Raw genomic sequence first — 18414 nt, forward strand, 5'->3', positions numbered from 1 at the left:
CTAAACTCTTAATCAACCAGCTAATTTTATATATATATATATATATATATATATATATATATATATATATATATATATATACATTTTTTCCCCACATATTCTTGGCGTTATATTCTTTTGTCTTATTACATTATACTGTAGATTTATATTTTATTTCTTCTTATTGGAAAAACAGAATCAAAGTATCAGGGGAAATGGCAGAAAACAGTATCAGGACTCACCTAATCAAAAGAAAAGAACAAATGGGGTCCACAGCCAGCCAGCCAAGCAGCAGAATCCCTTGATGGTAAGACTTATAGTTCTAATGCTAAGAAGGCAGTTCACCCTTTTTAGGAGGGGAGCAAGGGCATTGTCAAAGCACGTTGAATTAATATATTGACAGATTTTTGTGGGGTGAAATTGTGCATTATTTGCTCACTTAAAATATCTGGCTACTCTCAGTTACAGGTTTCTAACATTCAGTTGCACGTCTAATTTTTTATGTTGGTATTTAAATATTATTAGTACTATGAAAACAATGCATAGTCAACCCTGCTTTCTAGAAAGAGCAAGTCCTCATCTATTTTTCTGTCTGTATTTTTCTAAATAGAGCCTGTATTTTAATAAAGTTAATAGTTAAGAAGAATATCACTGTTTTTTTTTAAGTTGATAGAATTTAGAAAATTAAAAATAAAATGCAGCTGGTGCCATAGCCTTTAGACTAGGGCTAAAGACAAATAACTGACCATTTTGCTCCAGAAAGTAATTCATAATTAATGGGTCTCCTTGCTTATCCTTTCTGCAAGTCCTGGTATTTGTCTGTTGAATTTTCTTATAGTTTCATCTACTTTTCTTTTTTTAGTAAGTGGGTGAAAATAGTAGTTTTAAGGTTTTAGCAAAAAGTTTTTTACCTGAGTTCCTAGGTGCTGTTTACCTAACTTGTTTTGATTTCACAGGCAAAGACATGTTAAAGATCAGTTTACTTTTAGACTACTTGCCTTTTACTCTTATACTTTTTTCCTGTCTGATTGACACAGATGAAAAGAGAGCCATTTGTATATTGTTGAGTGTGCTGACAACACTTAAAAATAACCAGTTGGTATAACCTTCTAGAGAGTAGTCTGATTGTATGGCAAGGCGGAAGAGGTTCTTAAAGTGTTTCCCTAGAAGAAAATTTTAAAGAATGTTCATCCCATTTCTCTTTTTAATAATAAAAACTTGGAAATAGTCTATCCAAGAATATAATAATAAATGTAAATCCTAGAGCTCTGTAGTTGTTAAAGATAATGGTGTGGATTTCTATTTATTCAAAAAAGAATACATTCAGAGTATATTACATTTTAAAAGTAGGTTATAGAGTAGTCTTATTACTGAATAATTCCACTTAATTCGTAGTAATTATACATGGATTCACAGTATCTTCATAGAGAAAAAGCTAGAAAAATACACTGAAATGTTAAGAGTAATTCTCAGGGTTCAGAAAATTAATGAATAATTTTCTTTTTCCTGGTGTTTTTAAATTTTACATGTTATCAACTAAAAAAAGTTTTAGGCTTAAAATAAATAAAAATACAAGTACGAGACTAGGGATGGTGATTATATTCCTGGTTTAATTTTCTTCCTGATAAATTTGATAATACACCTCCTCATTTATATTAAGTGAAATGACTACGGAGGGTATGTTGTGTTTGTGTTTTTCTTAATAGAAATGTGAAAAAAAACTTCATCCACGAAAACTTCAGGATAATTTCGAAACAGGCAAGTCATTTTCTTTTTAAAATCTCTGGTGGGATTTGGTTTGGTTTTGACCTAACCTTGATTTTAGTCAAGAGTTAATGGACTATGATAGATGAATAGGAAGAATTGCACATGATCTGTAGAGAGTTCAAGTATGTGGTCACATTCTCTAAACAGGAAACTGACTAAACTGAACTTATTTAAATGATCAAGATGAAACGATTTTCCCTTTCAGTGTGCTATTTTTGTGTGTGAATGTCAAACTGTGCTATCCATGAATATTGTAAGTGTCTATGAATATTGTAAATATTGTAATATTTACTTACAATACTAGGGGGATAGAACCTAGTATTGTAGAAGTGAGGAGACTTCATTCTCATATATGTTAAGAGGAGCACTTATTTCGGAAGGAGAATATTTCCCACTTTTAGGAGGTAATGAGCAACTTTAAGGTGGTACCTGTGGATAGCATTTATTAAAGTAACATTTGCAACGTCTCGATTCTCAGTTGTAAAGAGTAGGTGTGTGATCTGATTTGGAAAGTAATGTTGATGAATGTAGAAAGCTCTTTGGTAATACTGATTTAATAGATTTGAAAGTGCAGTAGACTGTTTTTTGTTTTTGTTTTTGAGAGAGAGCATGCACATGTGAGTGAGCGGGGGATAGATAGAGGGAGAGAGAGAATCCCAAGCAGGCTCTGTGCTCAGTGCAGAGAGAGCCTGACATGGGGCTCGAGATCATGACCTGAGCTGAAATCAAGAGTTGGATGTTTAACCAACTGAGCCACCCAGGCAAGCTCCTCTACACTGTTTTTTCATATATCCTGTTTTGAATTATTTGAAATCTCTGTGCAATAAATGTGCATTTATTTATTATTTTTGAAAGAGAGAGAGCACACAAGCAGGGAGGGGCAGGGAGAGAGAGGGAGACATGGAATCGGAAGCAGGCTCCAGGTTCTGGGCTGTCAGCGCAGAACCCGATGAGGGGCTTGAACCCACAAACTGTGAGATCATGACCTCAGCCAAAACCAAGAGTCGGGACGCTCAACCGAGCTACCCAGGGGCCCCTATTCACCATTTCAATTTAAGGTTTTCATATAGAAAAGTCTAAGAAATAAGAACCATTATAGTCATATTTTTTTGTAATACTGTTTATGATTTGAGCAAGATAAACACTATTTTAAAAGGGATGCTTTAATCCTATTTTGGAAAGTTAAGGTTAACTGTGAAGTAATAGGAACTATCAGTAGTTTGGTATATATAAGTTGTGAGGGTAAAAGTACCCTTAGTAGGATTTTTCTGGCCATTTTGGGTGGTTGGGGACATGATAGACTGATAGTTTAATTGAGGTAAGTTCAGGAGTCAGTTACTTCACAAAATATTTAAAAAGCCTTATGTTCAGGAAGAAGGCATTAAAAGAAGGTATACTCTCATTTCATATACCCAGCTTAATTGGGTATGGTATTGATATATAAAATTTGAGTTGTTTTGAAAATGAAGTATAAAAGGATTTTTGTCTTGGGAAACCTCATTTGAGATTTTCTTAATCTTTCATGGTCAAGTGTCTGTTCTACCTTAAAAAAACAAAAAGTGAAACCCTGATAAGTTGGGAGTTTTCTTGTACCATGATTTTGAAAATTTGGATTTTTCTTTAGGTTAATGTGTTCCCTAAAGATTTGGTAAGCTCTGCTCTGCCTTTAATTTTCTTGAATTGGCCTCTATAAATCTTATATTAACATTTGTAATCTTTACAGTGCTTACATTTTGATCTATGTCAACAGGTTCCTTTTATGGTGGCACAAAAAACAAATATGGGAGGTAGATAAAAGTATGCCCATTATTGAAAGCATGTGAACATTAAGGGTCTTAAAAGCTGAGGGGCGCCTGGGTGGCTCAGTCAGTTAAGTGTCTGACTTTGGCTCAGGTCATGATCCTTGTGGTTTGTAGGTGTGAGCCCTGTGTCAGGCTCTGTGCTGACAGCTCAGAGCCTGGAGCCTGCTTGGGATTCTGTGTCTCCCTATCTGCTCCTCCTCTGCTCATGCTGTCTCTCTTTTTCTCAAATATAAACAATAACAATAACAACAACAACAAAAAATGAATGCTTTAAAAATAAATAAAAGCTGAGATTCAGATTTTGAATGAATGTGTGCAAATAAACAATAATAGATTAGAAAATCAGCTGAGCCCCAGTTCAGGGAAAGGAAAGTATTTTGATGGTTCTGCTTATGTTAGATTTTGAGTGTGGGGACAAAAATATATACTGTATATGAATTCCTTTATAACAAAAGAAGGGAAGGACAGTATTTGAGTTCTTACTAAGTTACCGAGTGTATTTATTTTTTTAAACAGATGCTGTATGTGACTTGCCTTGCTCCGGTGAAGACCAGTTGCTAGAACATGCTGAGGGACAGTCTGTGGCATGTAATGGTCATTGCAAGTTCCCCTTTTCATCCAGAGCCTTTTTGAGTTTTAAATTTGACCATAATGCTATAATGAAAATCTTGGACCTTTGATAGCAGCAGATGTGTTGTGGAAGTCCCAAGATCAGAGACCTGTTGCATTTGAGTGGGTGTCTCTTTGAGCCTTACCTTTCTCAGGTGTTTTAAAGAAATGCAGGGAGGCAATGATGTTTCTGAAGATATTGTTCTCTGTGCAGAAGAGAGAGTAGAAAGAAACATGAGTTTGCACTGTAAATGCAGTTATAACCTTTTATACAGATGTACCTTTTCAGTGTTTGGCCAACGAATTTAAGTTGCTTTTTATGAGAGCATTTTTTCTGTGTGATTGTGGTTTTTATTTCATGTTCTGGTCAAGAAAATAGTATTTGAATCATCATCATCAGGTAGCCAATATAATGGGAATGCTCCATCTATCCATGACAGTGATTGCAATAAGAGTTTCCTTATATTGACATTTTTAAAAGAAACTTAAAATTCACAAATACTAAATGCAAGAGCTGAAAATGTCACTGAAGTCAAGATTGCAGGTCATCGGCTTTGGTGGCATTTTGCGCATTTCTCTGCTTCTAACCACTTAGGTTCTCTAATCCTCCTCTGCTTGGAGATTTGTTGAAAGGTTATTTTTAGAGCCAGCATCTACTATGTAATGTTCATGTTAAAAACGAACTCTTAGCACTTCATTAAGGGACAAAGTCCTCAGCTTGGAGAGGGACTGAGTTGGTTGGGTGGGGAGTGGACTGGACTTGGCATTGAGAGCCTTGTGTAGTCAGTGATCAGTGAACCTGCTGGGGAGCAGGGAATCCAGGGCCTGGCAACTGCTTTGGTCTTGTCTTCACTGTCCTGCCATCAGTCCTTTAGTATTGTACAATGGTTTTGTTCCTGTGAAAATTTATTTTCTGTTGTAGCTGTGTAAATATGAATGGAATACTGACATTATTAAGTTTTACATTGCATCTCGGTATTGATCTCTGGAAACTGATGTATTAGGTTCCAATTTTCAGTAGTAGCAGAAACTGACATGCTTTTATGGGCATGCTGAAGCCTCTGGACGAAGGAGCACGAAGGGAAGGGGCATATGGTTCAGGCAAGTACAAGTAAAGCATTTCAATAGGGGAGGATCAGAACGTGAAGGTAGCATATACAGAACTCATTCCTGGCACTAGATTTTGCTCCTTCAGGACTCTTAAATCTAAATAAGGGTGGCAGTGCCCATTTTAAGATTTCAGCTCTAATTGAGGACAATCACCAGGGCTTTAAAGGGGTTTAGTGTTTGGGCTGCCTCTGACCTCACTGAAGGTATTTCTTTTGAGGGGTGGTGTGTGAGCATATGTGTGCGTGTGCATCTGTCATGTGGGTTTTAAAAATCTTTTTTTACATGTGGTATCCACAAAATATATCTCTGCTTGTAAATTTTATTATAGAAATCTTTATTCTGTATAGATAGCCTATTTAATAGGGATTCTATATAACCCAGTGGGACTTTCAGAAGAAGTACTATTGTAAGGAATTCACTTGGTATTTCTTTGCTTTAGCTTTTAAATGGCTTGATTTTAAAGGAGAAATTCTATTTATTAATAAAAGTGTCACCCTCTTGGTGCTAAGCAGGAGAATTCACAATTACAGCAGTGTGTTTAAAATTAGGTTTTTCATAATCCTGCATCTTTTAATGTGATAAACTTGTGAATCCTTCTGTGACCTTTTTAAAATGCATTATATGACTGCTTTTGGAAGCTCTTACTGTTCTTTCCAGAAATACAGCTGCTTTGCTTGGGTCTCCTTGAGCCATATTTATAGTTGGTCCCAGCATTCCAGATTTCTGTTAAATTGTTAGGCGAGTAAAAACTTAGTTTGCCTCGCAGGTAAATCATTTTCACTCACTTACTGTCATCTGGAAACCATAAAATTTCAGTGATTGTGTGTGTGTGTGTTGTTGTTGTTAATTTTTTTCTATTTTAGTCAGTTTTTCTGGTGCCTAGAGTTGGGTTTTTCAGCTCTAAATATGAAAGCGAAAGAGATTAGAGTTAGTTACCAGAAGTATGTCCTCTAAAGGTGTGGTGAGCCTTTTTAAGAACCAACAGATTCTCTCTTGTCAATTACAGCAGTTTAACAATAGTTAAATGTTATTGCTGTTGTGCTGCTTCATTTAATGCACTGTGGAACAGAATAAGGGTATTGTTGGGATGGGATTTTGGTAACTTGAGGCTTTTAGCTGTGTTGACAGTTTGAGATAAAAAAGACGTGAGTTAAAGTTTATGTGTGTGATATGACTTAACTATGCAGAAAATATATAAGTTGGGTGTACCTGTTTTATGTACATCTGCTATACTTACTCCCTTGAACCTGTGTATTTCTCAGTGTTCAGGTTACCTTGAGAAAGGCCATGCTTAGCACAGAACTGGATTTCTCCTCTGAGAAATTATAGCATGGTTTGAAGGATTCAAGTGATAAAGCAGTGTGCTGAATATGCAATAATTTACTTCTGTGTGCTGCATTTTAAGAAGCTAGATGAGAAGAATAGTTGTGTTGGCTTCATTATGTTTTATGTCTTTGAGAGAAAAATAGGTCTTTGAGTCCACTTTTTAAATGTTCTTATGTTCCAACCTTACATGTTCCAAGGTTCAGTGCACTGTGAATCTTTTTTTTTTTTTAATTTTGTAGGTGCTTTTATGTATAACTGTAATGATTTGTAGGATGTTAAGTGAAGTTTTTTGTTATCCAAAAGGTGGGGGTATAATTTACATGCTTTCACAAGCTTTTTGTTAAGAAAGAGCAAATGAATGGTTTTAGGATTTCAACCAGTGACACTCTCCTGAGACAGAAATTGAATGAAACCCTTAGCATGGGTAAAATTTGAAGAGGTTTGAAACTTAAGTTGGATTTTCATGTTAATATATAAAAACAAGTCTCCTGTGCTGTCAAAGGATTTGTGGTCACTGCTTGCTGCTTTGAGCTTTGGATATCCTTATTTTTCTATTAAATATCAATTAGTAAGTGCAGATAATGAAGAAGATGTATAGCAAAATACAGCAAAAGTAATTATATGCTGTAAGATTGGGTATTTTGTCTTTTAAGGCTTTAGTAGTTTTGTGTAATGTCAAATAAAAAAATTCAAATCTAAGTGAATGGCATCCTTCCATAGGAATTAAATTTAAATTTTATTACAAAACTCAACATATTATGGTGGTCATTAGAAAAATTCAGGTCTAAGTGCATGTATGCATTAAAAACATTTCATTACCTAATTCCCTTCCCCCCTCCTTTGGTTTCCAACAGGAGTTAACTTGAACAGTCAGGAGCAAAGTCGATATAAAAATTAGACTGCCAAATTACTTTTCTTACTATGATAATATATTGTGGCTTTTTATCTTTATTTTTGTACCAGTACTTCTCTCTGCCTGTTCAGAGATTGTGTTTTGATTGACATCTATTGTGTCTCTGTATTCTCTGAGGCAGTGTTTTCTTTGCATATTAATCATAGTTACAAGGTCAAATTCATTAACATGTTTCTGATTGAAGAAAGGTGTTACTTAGTGATTTTGACTCGGATTATATTCTGGCCTGGGGAAGGGGCTCATATGTATTGTTTTAACTTCAGATTAATGATAAGCAAGACTTATTTTGTCTGAAGATGTCAATATCCTTTTCCTTTAAGTACCTATCTCTGGGTAAACAAGTGTTAGTAAAAGTACAGTTTTGTTAAACCTTGTTTTTGATAGTTGGATAAAGCCTGGCTAGTTCCTCATTTTATGTTCTGTCCTAAGCCTTTAAAGTGCATTTGTATAGTTGCCGAAAACTCTAAAAATGAGATTATGATGGGCTTTCTCAGCAGCTTTTTCTACCTAGAATTGAGTTGCTCTTGAAGTTTATACTCCTGTGTCATAAAGATGGCAGATTGCAAATAGGCAGTAAAGGCTCTTTCCCGTGCTTGCAAAATAGAGTTCTGGATTGCAGTTTCAAGATCCAGTATAGAGAATTATTACAGAACAAAAGTGCTCTGAGGGGAAGATAGCTGTAGTTGTTGGGCAAAGAGTGGAAGGAAGAAATTTTAGAAGATAAATCAAATCTTGAGTGCTGTCTGTTGTATTAGGCTAGAAACATGATCATTGCCTATGCCAAGCAGTGTCTAATATATATGGCCATTACCAGGTGTTTCCTAGCTCTGGGTAAAGTTATTTTTTTACGGTTGCCAAGCAATCCAGTAAATCTTAAGTAATTTTTCTCACTTCAGAGACCAGTATTTGAGAGTGCAGTCCTTCCTGTGCTGATAATTTACAACTCCAGCTGCACTGAAGTGCTCTACTTTCTTACAGGAATGTGACTCAGCACTGACAGCCACGGTCAGGCATGTGTCATAGTCACTTCATATGGTAGCTATACATTTGTCCTGAATGGTGATCCATTCCTTTCCATCTAGTTTTCTTGTGACAAACCACATTACTATTGAAACAGTAGTCTAAAGCTAAGGAAAAGAATGAAGCTACCTCTCATACGTGGGAGTGGACTTGGAAGGCTGGCTGCCACCAGCTTAGTTGCTCAGACTTTAAAGTACAAAGAAATGTAAATAAAAAGCTATGGTAAAATATGGAAGTTTTATTTTGAGAGATGTTTATAATTGAATCTTTACTCTGGGTCTCCAGATTAATGAAACCACAGGTAATGAGATTCCATTTGTCTTGTGTCTTCTGTGGTTAGCAGAGGGGATGGTCTAGCTCTAGTAGCAGCGTGAAAGCACAATCTGAAAATAACCGTGACAAGAGTGCTTGCATTAGCTGTGTCATATTGGCCAAGGGTGCTTGGGAGAAAGGGATTGGATGCAGAAATCCGTTGAAGTCAGTTGCCTTGGTTTGTGACTTCGTCCCATATCAGCCCTCCTCTTAGTAGACTTCTTTTATCCAATGGAAGAATAAGGCCCTGAACATATATATATATGTGCTGCTTTTTTTTGGTGGGAGGGCTCTTGCAGGGGTTTGGGTGTTGTTTTGGTTCTTGGCTTCTATCTGTCGAATGCCATTTGAAGACTGGTTGTTTCTTAATTCTGTTTCTTGGTGTGACTGGCCGGGAAGAGGCCATAAGAGTCTCCACCCCACCCCACCTCTCCTTTTTTATCTCATCCCTTCTATAGAAAAATAGTTTGTGCTACATCCATATGGTGGTAAATCTGCCACAGTGGGAATTACATGCAGTGATCATAATCTTGCTTGCCTTCTACAGATGATCTCACTTGACCCTTGGGCTGTAAGCAGACAGGCAGGCTATGGACACCTGTGCTGTTTTGGGTCTCAATGCATTTAGCTTGTCTATTGGATTTGGGAACAAAGAAAACTTCTGTGTGGTTCTAGGGTAAAATGGGCAGCGTTCTGCTAGTCTTTAGTCTTGAGTGGTCTTTAGTTCACAGTCTTAGGTTGTGGACTTGCGGAGGTAGAATGTAATAATTTAAGCTGCTTTTAATTTGTTGACTGAGGTTCTAAAACAGTCTATAGCTACTACAGTTGAAACATTTTGGGCACAAATCTACCATTGTTAGTTATTTCTCAAGCTTTAAGAAATTAGTTCTTTGTAAAATACCTTGGCTGAATATTCTTTTGTGATATTTTAAGATCAACTACGGATGACAACAAATGAAAGCAAAGGTTTTCAACAGAATGCAGTTTAGCAAGGTAGTAACTATCCCTCAGTCGTTCGGTTAGGTGTTAATACTTTTTGCAGTGAAGGAGTAGCAGTGGACTTACACTCTTCATGTCCTGTGTATATCATGTGCACTGATAGAGAAGCACAAAAGGTGTATCTACGAGAGTTTCTCTGTGCGTTTCACTACTGTCCTAGGGCACTGCTGTCTCTGTTCAATTTAGGTTTGTGTTTGGATGTTGTACGAGTACCGTTTAATTTCAAATATAAGTGTCCAAAGAATGGAGTCTTTAATTTTGCTTATTTGCTCATATTTCACTTCAAAGTTAGGACAGGAGACAACTGATTTTCCATTTTCTTACAAACTTTTTTTCAGTAACAGGGAAGGAAAATAAAACCCTGAACTATTTTGTATATATATATTTGTGTATATTAAATACACACATAGTATATATATATATACACACACATATTTTCTTATGATTGTGTTTGAAATGCATTAGCTTAATACCTTATAAAAAATCGTCTTTGGTAAGTATTGACACAATTCAGATTATAAGTTTTACCTGTTGGCTTTAATGAAAACTTAAAACAATCTTATTTCAGAATAAAATAATCAGATGGAATTGTAGTTCATGGATTAACTAAGGTGAGATATTCTTATATATGAGATTGTCTTTCATCTAATCAAAATAAGGATACGCAGTTTAGTTTGGATGGGAAAGGGGATAAGAATTTTTTTTTTTTTTTTTAACCCTGCTATTTCCAAAACAAGGGTTTGAAGTGTCTTTTATGCTGTGGAGACTAGGTAATGTTCATGGAAGATGTGTAGTCTTAAAACCGTTTTCTTGGAAGTAGGTTTTAGTGTATACAAGGTGAAGCTATTTATGCTGAGTCATGTTAAATTTTATGTGGGACCTATAAAAGCTGGCAGAAAACAATTGAAGTGGTCTCACTAAATAGGATATTAAGAGAACTGGACTTTAGAATAAATGTGATAACTAGGTTTGTAAATTATTCAGTAATCATTTGTCTTATGTGGAATGATTTAACATTTAATTTTTGCCTTAATTATCACAGCATTTTATTACTTTACCTTCTAGGGCATTTTAATGTTTGGAAAAAGACCTTCAGTAAACCATTGGAGTAATTCTATTTATGGTAGTAATGAAGTTCCTGGTGCTTGATTTGGTTGTCAAACAATTTGAAACACCTGTGGGGTTTACCTCGTTCTACAAATTGAGACCTTTAGAGTGGATTTGTGTTTCTGGATTTATTATATTCTGGCTAAACAGTAGCTTGGTCTCTTTCCCTCTGTGTTAATGAAGGATGAGGACTGATTTTCACTTAATTTGGGTGTGGCTATTATAAATTAAGAATTTCCAATGAGTTTAAATGTTTGCCGGTAAAGTCTACTAGAAATGCCAGCTGCACTCTCCACTGAGAAAATGAACAAAGACCTGTCTTAACAGTTACTCTTTTTTGAAAGCTTTTTGATGTAAATAACATCAGTTTAGAAATTAAAAACCTTTTATCATACAGAATACAATTTGGATGAAGGGAAGTTTCCTTTGTATTTTAAAACATTTTTATGGTTGATTGTTCAAATATTGGCTTTCTGTAAAAATATTATCGTGTTACATTTAGACTGTTTGTAGTGCAATATCAATAAATTTTGCTGCTCCAGCAGTTTTAATTACTACCTTAACCTGGTTTCTGCTACTGTTACTTGTTATATTTTGGTTGTGTCTCTTTGGACCGATTAAAAATGACAAGTATGAGATAAAGACCTGCTTACATGATGAGAAGAAATCTTAAAAGGTAGAATGTGTCTGCAAAAGTGAAAATAAAGAACTGGTATGTATTCTCCATCTCAACAGTTTGGTTATTGCTTTAAAGCAGAATTACAGTTACATACATACAATCCCTTATATTTCTTCTAGAACCAGGCTTTCCAGATAGAATGCTTGACAATCCTTGGATCTTCAGAAAAATCTATTCTTCTCTGCTAGAGACCTCAGCTATATGATAATTTTTATTTAAAATTTTAAGAGGGGGCCCAAGCTTTCATACTGAGAGCTGACCACACACTTGCAGGAAGAGTGTTTCTCTAACAGACGTGTTGCCATCCTTTCTTGTATTTGTGTGTGACTTCCTTGCTCTTCCAGTTCTTTTTATTTTTTTAATGTTTTATTTATTCTTGAGAGAGAGAGCATGAGCGAGGGAGGGGCAGAGAGAGAGAGAGGGACACATAATCTGAAGCAGATTCCAGGCTCTGAGCTGTCAACACAGAGCCCGACGTGGGGCTTGAACCCACAAGCCATGAGATCATGACCTGAGCCGAAGTTGGTCACTCAACCAACTGAGCCACCTAGGCGCCCCCTCCAGTTCTTAATTATATTCCATTTCCCTGATTTTTCGTTAGATAACTTCCCATTCATTCCAAGTTTTAAAAGGCAGCTAAATAGAAATTGGCGATAAATGGGGTTTCTTTGGCTGTTTTGACCTAATATACTATTTTCTAGTCCCCAGCTCTGACCCGGGCTTTCGATTTAATGTGAAGCATCACAGGTTTGATATTTACATGTTAAACAGTATTGCAGGAGGGGCACTTGGGTGGCTCAGTCGGTTAAGTGTTCGACTCTTGGTTTCAGCTCAGGTCATGATCTCGGGGTTGCTAGTTAGTTTGAGCCCCATGTGGGGGCTCTGCACTGACGGTGCCGCAAAGCCTGTTTGGAATTCTCTCCCTCTCGCAAAATAAACTTAAAAAAAAATTAAACAGTATTGCAGAAGGACAGCCTTACCCTTTAATGAACACAGTTAAAGTACATCATGGAATTAGAAATATTTATTCAGAATATAAGAATGTTTGTAAAATATTATAAATGTCTCTGTATAAATAAATGGAGTTTTTTTTTAAATTCTATATCAAATAACACAAAGTAGCTATTTTACAGCAGCTAAAACTAAAGGCATCTGGAAACATTTAAAGCATACAAGAATCTAAAAAATTACAAGGTATAGTACAGTGTTAACTGGCAACTTTAAAATGAGACTCTCAGTACAAACAGTAGAACAATACTGACAAATGCAAACTTAGTCACATGTGCTTTAATAACTGACAGTACATTCAAGCAGGTTTTTCTAATTCAAGTGGTTTAAAAAGCACATTTTCAAATAGGAAACTGAAATCTCATGCAAAGTAAATAAGTCTTGATAATATGTCAAGAAACTGATTAGAAATAGAAAAGTGAACATTTCATTATCTTTGCATTAGGTTCAAACAAAAGCAGATTCTTATTAGGGGCTCTCACTTGGCAGTCCTGACAGGAATACTCTCCGTGAATTCTAGGAGTTCTACAAACAGAACATTTTCTACATGGATTTGATTTGCAAAAAGTGCCAAAGTGAAAAATACAGCAAGAACTACCTAAAGGCAGGTCATCTGTGTGAATGGAGGGTGAGAATTCTGTATATAGCTTGCTTTATTCTGCTGAGCTGGGATTTCAAATGATTAGTGGGTGATTTGTAGCAACCTTGACTATGGAAAAAATCAAGTCAAGGGTATGGTTAGGGTCTGGTTATTCCAGTAGCAGTTGCTGTTACTGGGCAATGATTTCTTGGTCACATGTAAGATCTTCTATGCAATGTGATAAGAGAATTTATCAAATATTAATCACAAATGCAACCATTGTTTATGTGAAACTGTCTTCCTCTGTATAGGAATTGGTAAAATGAGAACGCATGTATAACTGCTTTTCAGCTTGTACCCTTTTCACTTGTTTATATTTTAATAGCCATGGAGTGCTCAGTGATGATACGGTGGCAGCAGCCACCATCATTAATAGTTCTTTTTCCAATTCTAAAAAGTCCATGCTTGGCAGCCTAAGGCATGTCTCTATTAGTGAGTCACATGAAATTAATTAGAAAGTAACTTCGAGCGTGTGAAATGGGGAACTTGAGAAGGCCACAGAGTCAGCGCTCACTTGAGCCCAGCTGACATGAACACAGGTTTCAGTGACCCAGAAGAGGATTTGGATAAACTTCAGTAAGAACTGTGTGTGCAGCAGGTAGAGTTTGCAAGCCTCAGTGAGAGGTGATGATTGTGTCAAATAGGCCATTGGACTGGATAAATCGAAAAACATTTGCTGTGTGGTTTTTTTTTTTTTTTTTTGGAGATTTTAAAAATACTATTCTACAAAGCTGTCATTTCAGAAAAAACCTCCTCCAAAATGTTGCTTCTGCTCCCTTCCCTCCCAAAATGCCTTGGCAGCCCTATGACTGCACCCTGTTAAATTCAGTGAAATTTCACTCTTCAGGTGATTCTTTCCCTTTGGGTCTCTGCTGCATCTAGAAATGTACATACAGCTGTAAACTAAGTGAACATGATCTTTGCACTTTCTGCAGTTTCACAGATGAGACCTAACTCCCAGTTAGGCATTTGCAAATGGCTTCAAGTTTTATGGATCCTTAGGATTTCTGTAAGTCATTAATAAAAGCTTTGGTCATTTTCTGTACTCCTGATGTCTCTTCTCACTACTTTACTTAGAACATGAACATGATATTCCAAACACGTGAGAGCTTTGAGTTAATTGATAGAATTAAGAATTTTTAGGATACTGTAGAGGTTCTTAAATTCATGTCATTCCAAGACTGGAGTCTTCCAGTCCAGATGAGCTAAAACTATGGGGTGTTTTTTTTTTTTCCTTCATTTAGAAGAACATAATTGGATCTGTATGTAGGTGGGAATTAGGAGATCTTCAAATAGTTTCAAGTTTTTCTTAGAGCAGTAAAATCCTTACTAGCCTCATCCTAACAGTTTTTGAGAAAAAAATCGCATTGGGTCTAATTGGGACTGCCTTTCTGGAGTAGAATGTCAGGGCTCTAATTAAGTTCTCTGAGATCCCTGTAGAAAGTACTGACGCAGGCTCAGAGGAGGACTCAGCAACAGGTGCATGCATCTCCAAGGAGAATTAAGCAATTATGTTTAACTGGCGCTTAATTTTTTTATTAACCGAACATTCCAGTTTCAGGCAACATGGATATTAACTTCAGGAACTTGACATGCTTGCAGATGAGAGCGAATATGAAACAGTTAATTACCTGCATTGGCAGTGATGAAACATCTAGTGTGTACCGCTGGGGCTGGAGCATGAGCTGGAGGAAGGGCATGAGAAATCTCACCTGTCTGATCACACAAGATACTTAATCATAAATAACTTCTGGTATGTCTCAAAGAGGAATCTTCCCACCTGCAAGTCCATTGAAGTTCTGGCAGCTGGTGCAGATGGGGTTTGGCAGAACATCAGATCAGTTGGCGGGCCCACACATGGATGCCGCTCCAGCCACAGACTGCAGTCTCTTTTGCCCGATTTTTGCCTTAATTCGGCAGTGGGAAATACAACCCTAAGGAACTGTGAGATGGAGCCTTTCTTCCTGTGTCTGTTTCTCTGAGAGCCAGAGACTGAACTCTGAACAGAGAAGGTGACTGCCTAAAAGGAGTAACCACTGAGGAAGCCAGAAAACAAAAACATGAAAGTCAAATCTGTTTCATTGTTTACCTTTTATGGAGAGGTCAATAAACCAGCTTCTATTTAGAAAGAAAAACTCAGGTTTTCAGGCACCTGCAATTTTTTTACTTTTAATCAATGTGGTTCTAGTGGGACTCATGATTAGAATAAATCAGTGCCTCTTGGTTCACCTTCAACCAGCATCTTGTCTTAGGGAGTATTTGAAAAACACAAGGAAAGGAAATCAACTATTTAATTGCTTTTTTATTCCACACCTTTATAAAAGTAACAGTTTTCTGGGGAAATAGTTTGGATCTAGTCACCACATATTAAAAAGTATGATGTTGAAGGATAAACTCAAAGGAGACCAGGTAGGGTAATACTGGGCTTAAAATGGAGGAGCTGAGACCTCCCGAGTCTGAAAGAGTTACATGACCCTATATGACTCACCTAAAAGAGTGAGTTCTCTTCTAACTTGGACCAAGAATGGTAGACAGAGGTCAGCAGACGATTTTATTCCTGTGTCAGCTATACCTTTCAGTGTTGGTGAAATTGAAACTTCTGATGCCTGTGCAGTCAACAGAAGAGCCATGAGTGGTTTCCCACCCTGGATATCCCAGTTGGCTAAGGGGAGGCCATTTCCCCTAGGCAGACTGGAAAAATGGGGAAAACCAGCATTTTGCCTTTTAAACCCCTTTTGCACATACTTTTTTAGCCATAAAATTTTCCTTATGACAAAATGAAACTTTATCACAAGCGTAAAAATTAAGAAAAAAAAAAAAATCACAAGAACCATCTTTGCTAAATAGTAGATACATAACAGAAACAGGAGCCAGTGGGCACTTTCACAGTGATCAAAGCAGCCAAAAGCTGGCCCTTCCAGACTTACACTGGTTTTTTGTTTTGTTTTGTTTTGTTTGAAGGCAGGCAGCTTCACTGCTGGCCTGAGAAAGAAGGGTGATCGCTTTTGGGAAAGAACTGCCCTGCCCTCCAAGGTGGTGGCTGGAGTGGCCTTCGCCATTGCAAAGAAGGCTTGAGGAACTCAGGTTGTCTGAAAACAGACCTTTAGTAGTTCACGGATATTGGGGCTGTAATGTGACCTGGTCATAAACAAAACTTCGTGCACTGTGGCATTGGGATACAGTTCTCAGGAGACTGGGTGGATCTTCAGGTGCTACAGAATGAAAGGCAAGTGGTCTTTGAAAATGTCAGTGTAGGGTAACTACAGAAGAACTGAAAGACAGGAATGGAATAATGAATTTAAGATGGTGGAGGCCTTCCTGAAAGAATTCAGGTACTTTGGTCCCCGCCCAGCCCTGTCAGCATTTTTCTTGAGATTTAACCTGTTTAAGGACTAAGTACCGTATACTCACTGCCATTTCTCTAGGGGGATAAAAGGAGGTCTCAACAACCATTTCTTCACCCCCTGCCCTTCCTAACAGCAGAAGTAAAGTTGAACTGGTGGTTCAGTAGCAGTCTCTTCAATAGGTGGTATCAGCCTGCAAAACATTCAGTCTACTCCATGTCCTGCCTCTTGCCTTTAGAGAAAGAGAGGTCCAGAGCTATGTTTCTCGTCCTGTGCATGAGCTTTGTTTGATTCATGCAGAACAGCAATTATGTGGTGCCCTGGGGTGGGCAAAAGTACTAATGCTCCTCTGCTCTTGAAGAAACTCCTGGTAAAATTTTAGTTCCACTATATGTATCAATAGGACTATCTCAGCTCTAAATCTTGGCTTTAATAAGGCTCCACTGGGAGGGAAAATCCCAGAGTCAAAAGAAAGTGCCCTTCCCATCCCTACATCCACAGTGAGAGGTGAAAGAAGTGCTCATTCTCCCAAAAAGCTGTCAGGCATAGCCCTGGGGTTGCTCCCCCTGTAACTTCAAATGTATCAGGGACCAGAAGCAATGCCTACGCACCACCCCCCTGTAATCTACCTTCCAGAGCACCTCTGAGCGACCGTCTGTCTTGGGGTTGGTAGTGGGACTTGAACACCAAAGGCCTGGTTGCAATAAGCAAATCAGTTCTAGAGGCTGAAGACAACCCCTCCCCACTCCCATGTTTTGTCAGCATTTATCCCTGAAGAAGAAAGAGGAGAAATGGGATGTCAAAGATAAGGAAAGAATGGACAGTCTTGTAAAACAAATGCTGAGGGTACCACCGGTACACAAGCTCCAGAACAGGTGGGAGAGTGACTGCCGGGGCTGAGAGCAGAAGCAAGGCCTACTGAGCATGGCGCACAGAGCAGGTATTTACAGGCTGTCCGTGGGCCTGGAAGGGGAGGGGCGGGAGCCTCTGGATAGTCTACACGGTGTCACCAGGCCACTCACCCCTGGGGCTGATGAGTCCATGGCACTCCACTATGCAGGTGCTGACCTACCTGCCAACCTTCCTTTTTGTCACTCTCCCACCAGGTGCTCTGCCTCCGGGGTGCTTCTGTCCCCGGTGAACTGCTAGAGTTTAGCTTCCATGGAAGGAGCTTTGGTGCCCAAGTGCTGATTAAAGTGAAGTTTCATTGGTGTGTGGCCTTGAGTTCTCCTCCTCCAGCAGAGCTATTCTTTGCTTGAGCATCCTCACTTGGGTCTCGTGTCTCTCCACCATGGCCATCATCTGAGACTCCAACTTCTTCAGTTTGTTCTGATGCTTCTTCTTTGCTTTCTCATAGGCAGCCACCAAGTTGCTGTGGGAGGAGAGGGGAGGAGAAGGACGAATTATTTGAGGAGTGTTGAGGCACACACTACTGTCTGCTGGGTAACCAGGTCCAGAGAGCGGTCCCTCGGTCTCTAAAGTAGGAATCTGAAGTCAGGTGTTCGGCGCTCATGGCCATTCACCTGTTGGCTTAACTGTAGTTAGTTTCTGTGCTAGAGACTTCTCCCTAATCTGTTAGGAGGAGTGTAAACCAACAACCCAGACTAGCCACATCCAAAATCAGTAACAGAAAAGGCAGCTGAATTCCAGAAATCTGTCATTTAAATACAAACGGTGAATCTGGATCTTTTTGTTGTTCCACGGCTGCCTACAACAGATGGTCAAGTGTAAATTACCAAGAGTGTTCCTCAAGCCCTGCAGTCTAAGTGACCTCACCTAGGAGGCGGGCACAGAGGCTC

At 38.0% G+C, this 18414-nt stretch overlaps 2 protein-coding genes across 3 annotated transcripts in view; one reads left to right on the forward strand and one right to left on the reverse strand.

Moving 5' to 3' along the window:
- DCP2 (decapping mRNA 2) overlaps positions 1 to 10816 on the forward strand; it is a 49415-nt gene extending 38599 nt beyond the window's left edge. Inside the window, exons 9-11 of the mRNA XM_042945299.1 lie at positions 176 to 286; positions 1686 to 1737; positions 4065 to 10816. Of these exons, the coding sequence (XP_042801233.1) occupies positions 176 to 286; positions 1686 to 1737; positions 4065 to 4228 (327 nt within the window). The 3' untranslated portion in view covers positions 4229 to 10816. The remainder of the gene's footprint in view (positions 1 to 175; positions 287 to 1685; positions 1738 to 4064) is intronic.
- Positions 10817 to 13298: 2482 nt separating this feature from the next.
- The window catches only part of MCC (MCC regulator of WNT signaling pathway), a 275749-nt gene continuing 270633 nt past the window's right edge, over positions 13299 to 18414 (reverse strand). For both annotated transcript variants that reach the window (XM_042945311.1, XM_042945322.1), the window contains one exon: positions 13299 to 17987. In XM_042945311.1, the coding sequence (XP_042801245.1) occupies positions 17807 to 17987 (181 nt within the window). In that variant the 3' untranslated portion in view covers positions 13299 to 17806. The remainder of the gene's footprint in view (positions 17988 to 18414) is intronic.

Source organism: Panthera leo, chromosome A1, assembly GCF_018350215.1.
Source record: "Panthera leo isolate Ple1 chromosome A1, P.leo_Ple1_pat1.1, whole genome shotgun sequence".
Classification (NCBI taxonomy): Eukaryota; Metazoa; Chordata; class Mammalia; order Carnivora; family Felidae; genus Panthera; species Panthera leo.